The sequence below is a fragment of the Zeus faber genome (genome assembly GCF_960531495.2).
Source record: "Zeus faber genome assembly, chromosome: 19".
In the NCBI taxonomy this organism is placed as follows: Eukaryota; Metazoa; Chordata; class Actinopteri; order Zeiformes; family Zeidae; genus Zeus; species Zeus faber.
The window spans coordinates 21,913,360-21,919,924 of record NC_137206.1 but is presented as its reverse complement, the minus strand read 5'-3'; the positions used below and the strand labels follow the sequence as shown (position 1 = coordinate 21,919,924).

Genomic DNA, 6,565 nt, shown 5'->3' with positions numbered 1-6,565 from the left:
GGAGGCGGGGGGGAGGGGCGGTGGTGGTGGTGGGGGAGAAAATTAGAAGTGGTGATGGGAGGAAGGGGGGGGGTGGGCAAATAAAACGTCTGTAATGTTGCGATGAGCCTGCGTCACGCTGCTTCCCCCAGCGCTCGGCTCAGGCCCTGGGTGACCTAATTTCCAGTAGTCACTCCACAGAGGGAACCAAGGAAAGGAGGTGTGTGTGTGTGTGTGTGTGTGTGTGTGTGTGTGTGTGTGTGTGTGTGTGTGTGTGTGTGGATCTATGTTTTTGGAGGAATAAATGTTTTTTCTCCCGGGATGAAGCAGGGAGAATGAGTCTTGGTGTGTGTTATTGAAATGTGGGGTTGTTTGTGTTTGTGTGTGTATGTGTGTGTGTGCATTGTGCGTGTTTGCCATGGGGGGAGGGGGTCTCTGTGCGTGAAAGACAGAGAAAGAGAGAGAGAGAGAGAGAGAGAGAGAGAAGTGGGGGGTGGAGGGAGATAAAAATGAGTCAGTCTTGCAAGTCTTCCACTCTCCCTAGGGGACAGAGAGATGTGTGTTTGTGTTTGTGCACACACACACACGGAGAGAGCGGCGTGGTGCAAATGTTTCCACTATATCACAATGAAAATATACATCAAAACACTTCCCCCCTATTCAGTGGTTTACACTTCTGTCCCAACATACTCACACACACACAGACACACACCTCTCTGCTCCTTCCCGCTGTAGTGAATCATGTTCAGGCCTGATTGTTGTTCTGCAGGTACAATCACATTGCATAAGCAGCAGGAACCCCAGCGTCAGAGCTGCTCACACACACACACACACGCATTGCTGTGTTTTTATAATGGACACCATACAGGCAGAAATTGTGACTATTAGAACTTCAGATCCAAACTCTCTGTAAATGATAAATATAATAAATAACCATTGCCCTGCACCTCTCTCTCTCTCTCTCTCTCTAACGTTCTTTGTCACACGCGCGTGCATTCCGACAGTCTCTCTCTCTCTCTCTCACACACACACACACACACACACACACACACACACACACGCACCCACACACCCAGGCGCACAGACAAACAACCACATTCAGAGACGCCGCGATGTTGCGCCTCCGTGTCAACCGCACGAAATGGCGGAAAGCGAAGGAGTCTGTTTGTGGCTGTTTTACTTACGGTGGGATGTGCGCGCGTGCGCGCGCGCGGGGCGGGGCGGGCGGGCGGGGAGGGGAGGGGGGGGGGGGGGGGTCTGTAGTGAAGCTTAAACATCTGCCCCAAATAACAGACAGCGCAGGGCTTGCGTCGTCGCGCGCACGTGCACGCGCTACACACACACACACACACACACACACGCTGGTACGCACGGGCCCCGGGGCCTCGTTACGTCACGTTCCAGTTGTGGAGAGAGAGAGAGAGAGAGAGAGAGAGAGAGGAAATTAAAAAAAAAAAAAAAGAAAAGAAATGGCCCGCGGGTGGCGCGTGTGCGTGGGTTGGATGGAGCGTGTTTTGTTTTTTGGGGTTTTTTTTCCAAGTGATCCGCCGCTATCGCACCGGGCCCTGCGCGCACCGCAGCCAGGGCGGCCCCGAAGCGGGGGTGGATGGGGCAGGTGCTCGGCAGCCTGTCTTCATTCTAAAGAGCCCCCCCCCCACCCCCCCCGCGCCCCGCCATCCATTACAGCACACACACACACACACACACACACACACACACACACACACACACACACACACACACACACACACACACACACACACACACACACACACGGACGGATCCTTACCCGCAGCGCAGACAGGTCTATCTCATCCAGACTCCGCGCCGGGGAGTCGCTCGCCATGGTTCTCTCGTTCGACACGGGGCTCAAAATGGAAGCGTCTTCAACGACCATCGACCGGGAGGGAAGAAAAAAGCCCCGCGCAGACGGCGCTGTGCCGCTGGTTCACCGGCCTCCCGTCGAACAGTCCCCCCCCCTCCCTCCACCCCACCCCCAACCCACCCCACCCCACCCCCCGCCGCCCCGGTGGTGCAGCTCGGTTCGGATGATGCTTCTTCTTCTTCTTTCTGACCGGGGTCCTCCCTCCTCCTCCTCCTCCTCCTCCTCCTCCTCCGCCTCCTCCTCCGCCTCCTCAGCTCAGAAACACCGCAGCGGGGACCCGACGTGCGCCGCTCCAGGTGCTACATGCTGCTGCGGACAGTGCGATACGGCGCAGACCCCGCTCGGAGAGCGCACCGACGCACACACACACACACACACACACACACACACACACACACACACACGCACGCACGCACACACGCGCATACACACACACACTGAGCCAAAATACAACCGGGGTCGGTCGAGGCGCTCTCGCAGACGCGCACACGGCACCGAGCACCGGAATCGCGTTTGTCTGAATGTCTGTGTCAAACCTCTCTCTCGCTCTCGCTCTCTCTCTCTCTCTTCCCGGGAGGGGCCACAGGCAGGCGGGCCTGCTGGAGAGACACACCTCTTCTGTGTGTGTGTGTGTGTGTGTGTGTGTGTGTGTGTGTGTGTGCGTGCGTGCGTGCGTGTGAGTGTGCGTGCGCGCGCGTGAGTGTGGCTGTGGATGTGTGTGGATGTGCGCGCGCCTGTGTGTGTGCGCGCGCGTGAGACCACTGAGAACACAGGTAAAGGTGAAGGTAATGACAGACTGCGGGTAAGAGGAGCGGATCCATGCGTTCCACCCATGCCCCAAATAAAAGGTCTTCAGTCTGGATTTAGAAATTCTGGCGTTCCCCGAAATTCCCATCATGCACCAGGTGAAATCTCGAGTGGGGGGGGGGGGGGGTTAGAGGAACGGCAGACTGGGCGGTCCCAAAGTGGACACGCCATGGTGACTGTTGAAGTCAATATACTGTATAAATAAAACAAACCCTCATGGATGCAGAGCCACTCAACATGAATCACTGTTTGCATCCCTGTATGACTGTGGGACTTCCACGTATTAAAGTGGAAATCCATGATGATCGTCCGTGTCCCAGCGTTCCATTCCAAACCGCACCTTACGTCTTTGCTGCCGTCTTCTGACTCTTTACTGACCCCAACTAGCCACGCTGGTTCATCTCCGTCACCGCGGCCCGATCAATTTTCGGGGGCCGGGGGAAAGGCGGACCCCGCCACCAACGATGGAAACAGCGTAATGGAGGAGCACGTGCGCCATGCAAATACAGTACACTGAATGGCAGTTTTTTATAAAGAGTCAACCAAATCAAATATTGTTCAAATATTGGATTGTTGTTTTTTTTTTCAACAAAATAATCTCACGTATTACAACTTTAACCTGGGCGCGGTTCCAGTCTGGCCCTGATTAACGCCGCCCTGCCTCAGAGCTGTAACTGTCTAAAAAAGTGGCGGGGTGACTATTTATTTTGCCACCGTGTGAGGCTTGTCATAAGACATACACATTTTCGATTTGCTGTCACCTTACACACACCACATCAGCGTGTGAGGTCAAGGTGCCTGGCGCGCCACAGTCAAGGCCTTGAGACTCAATCCAAGTAGACTCACGGTGAGGCAAGAGGTGCTCTTGCCACACACCTCGGCTTACGTCACAACTTCCTCATTTTTAAACGGCTTATGACACATCAAATACGTCTGGACTTTTGTCTACTTCCTGTATGTCCTCGCTTTAAAGATAGGGCCATGGACGACCACCGCAGCGGGGAAAAAAAACACACACATCAACCTCCCACTGAACGAATGAGAGCTGACGGAGACGGGAAGGTGTCAAGGCGAAGGAGAAGGGGGAGGCGGTGAATATCCACGTGGGCCGACAGTGCATTGAGAGATGAGTCGAGGGTGAGGACATGTCAACATGGCAGTGGTGAGGGAAAACACGCCGGGCTCCGTTTCACACCGAGGCAGATAGACAAGATTTTTTGTCGTCATCGCTCGGAGTGTTTTTTTGTTTGTTTTTTTCTTACAGTTTTAGCGCGTGATAGCTCCACAGAGATCAAAGTATCCAAATATAGTTATGAAATAAATAAACAGTTATATAAGGTCAATTCGTATGTGGGACACATAGGGGGGAGGGGGGAGGGGGGGTGTGTTTATTTCTTGATCTCGAAACCACCGAGGAATACTCACATTGGCGGCTTGCGGAGCAGACGCCTTTGTGATCGTGACGTCATGGGCGGGGCCAGGAAACAGGAAGTTCCCCGGCAGAGAGCACAGTGATGTCATGGGCGGGGCCCGGAAACAGGAAGATCCTCGGCAGAGAGCGCAGTGATGTGACGGCCGTGACCATACCCTCACGTACGCACAATAGTTTGGAGTTATTTATTCATTTCAAATGATGATATCGATATGCTTGTGATGTCATGACCATCTCAAAACAAAGAGTTGACAGTTCAGGTTAAAAATTTGTAGTATTTTGTTGAAATTATACATAAATAGATATTTATTCAATTTTCCTTTACATATAAATATAAAACATAAAACATGAGACATCATGCATCGGACAATAGGGGATAGTTTATGATATTACAAACTCTTAAACGTATAACAAGGTCTATGTTAATTCAAACACGACAAACCAAAAATAATACTGCGAAGGAAATGCTAAATTCTCTCGTTGGAGACAAGATAAAAATAGAAAAGAAACCCTCGGCAGGGTTTATGAAAATAACTTCACCACTAATCTAGATTACAAACAGCACCCTGAACTGGTGCAACGCTTTGTTATTATGGTGCTTGTTTTCCTGTGTGGGAGAGATTCTCTGTGGTTCTCGGTGACCACTGATAGTGTGCTTATCTCCCCTCTAATGCACCAGAAGAATGTGCTGCGTGGAAGTCGTGGTTGGACTCCTCCTTCATGTTTGCAGCCTGCATTAGTGGCTTCTGCACAAAGGCGTGGTCCTATCCTGCCTTGGTCCCCATACAGTGGCGGCCGCAGCATGGTAGAGACAAAAAAAAAAAAAAATAGTTTTGGTTCACGGCGGGTGGAATACGACTGACTTTTCAACATTCCAGAGGTGGAAGTGTGTTTGCCAGTGAGAGCAAAACAGGAAAGTGGTCGGAGCGGTGTCACCCAGAGTTCTGCAGGGACCGTTTGAATGACATGTCAATTTATTGTATCATTTCATTCCGTTTATTGGGGGTAGAGGCATTTGACGGCTGCTCTCATTTCCTCTATTATGATAACAAAAACAGACAAGGCAAATAGACCGTGCACACACAGACACGTGCGCCCACACACGCGCACAAACACATGCATGTACGCGCAAACACACATAAAGACACACACACACACACATGCATGCACACACACACACACACACACACACACACACACACAGGCGGGCACATAGGCGCACAAACATACACACATGCACACAGGTGCACACACACACACACAGGCACACTCACAGGCACATAGGCGCACACACACACACACACACACACACACAGGCACATAGGCCCACACACATGCATACACACATATAGAGTATACAGCCACACACACACACACATACACAACCACACACACACACACACACACACACAGACACAGACACACACACACACACACACACACACACACACAGGCCTATAGGGATAGTTGGTTTATAGTCATCCAGAAAAACCTTTAACAACAAGATTGGTTGGGAATATGTAGACTAATACCACTATAACATTTTTGTATAATGAGAGTAAATAAGGAGATACATATGAAATCATTTAACATCATTAAAGAAATCGTTGTGAGGAGACTGAATTATGAGAACAAAATGACTGGTTGAATTATACAATTATGACGACGATCACAATGTCCTATCAATGCTATTTGGGTATTCAGGTGTTTTAAACCGCACGCGCACGCACACGCACGCGCACGCAGGCACGCACGCACGCACACACACACACACACACACACACACACACACACACACACACACACACACACATTCACACAGTCAGGACCTAGGCCAACAGTTCCACTTCTTGTGTTTTCTCTTCATTGGCTATCAGTTCTTTCCATCCTGTGTTTGATTAGCTGAGTCTGTTGGCCTTCAGAGGGCAATGAATTAATTCAGTACCCAATGACTCATCTCTCAAAGTGGGGCGGGGAGGGGGTTAGGCAGGCATTCAACTTAAACCAGGGAGGAACAGAAAGAGAGGAGAGAGAGAGAGAGCGAGAGAGCGAATGGAAGCGTGATGGGAAAACAAAGAGGAAAGGCAAAAACGAAGAGAGCCAGAGTCGCAGGCAAAGCCGGAAGTCAAGAAAATCGAAATAGGAAAAGTAAAAAACAAAGAAAACAAAAGGGAAAGGAAGAAAACCCAAATATTTTTTTGTGTGGGTTAAGGCCGACACCAAACGTGAGCGGCGTGAGAGGGGGGAAAAATGAAAGCGACTGAGAGCGAGAGATTGGACAAGAAGATGAATACCATACAAGGTATCGAAGGATGGACATTTTCGAATCCCATCAGTGAGGAATCATTCTTCCAAAATGAGTTGGAGGGCGGCTGGGAGAGGGAGGGAGCGGGAGAAACAAAGAAACACATATAGAATATCCTCTCTAATGGAGTTATTTTTAAATTTCCACAGTATTTGGG

The 6,565-nt window shown here is 50.5% G+C and overlaps 1 protein-coding gene across 1 annotated transcript in view; it reads right to left on the bottom strand.

The window, feature by feature from the left end:
• The window catches only part of tnikb (TRAF2 and NCK interacting kinase b), a 43,031-nt gene extending 41,191 nt beyond the window's left edge, over window positions 1-1,840 (bottom strand). The window contains 1 exon segment of the mRNA XM_080020503.1: window positions 1,769-1,840. Within this exon segment, the coding sequence (XP_079876629.1) occupies window positions 1,769-1,825 (57 nt within the window). The 5' untranslated portion in view covers window positions 1,826-1,840.
• Window positions 1,841-6,565: the final 4,725 nt, after the last annotated feature.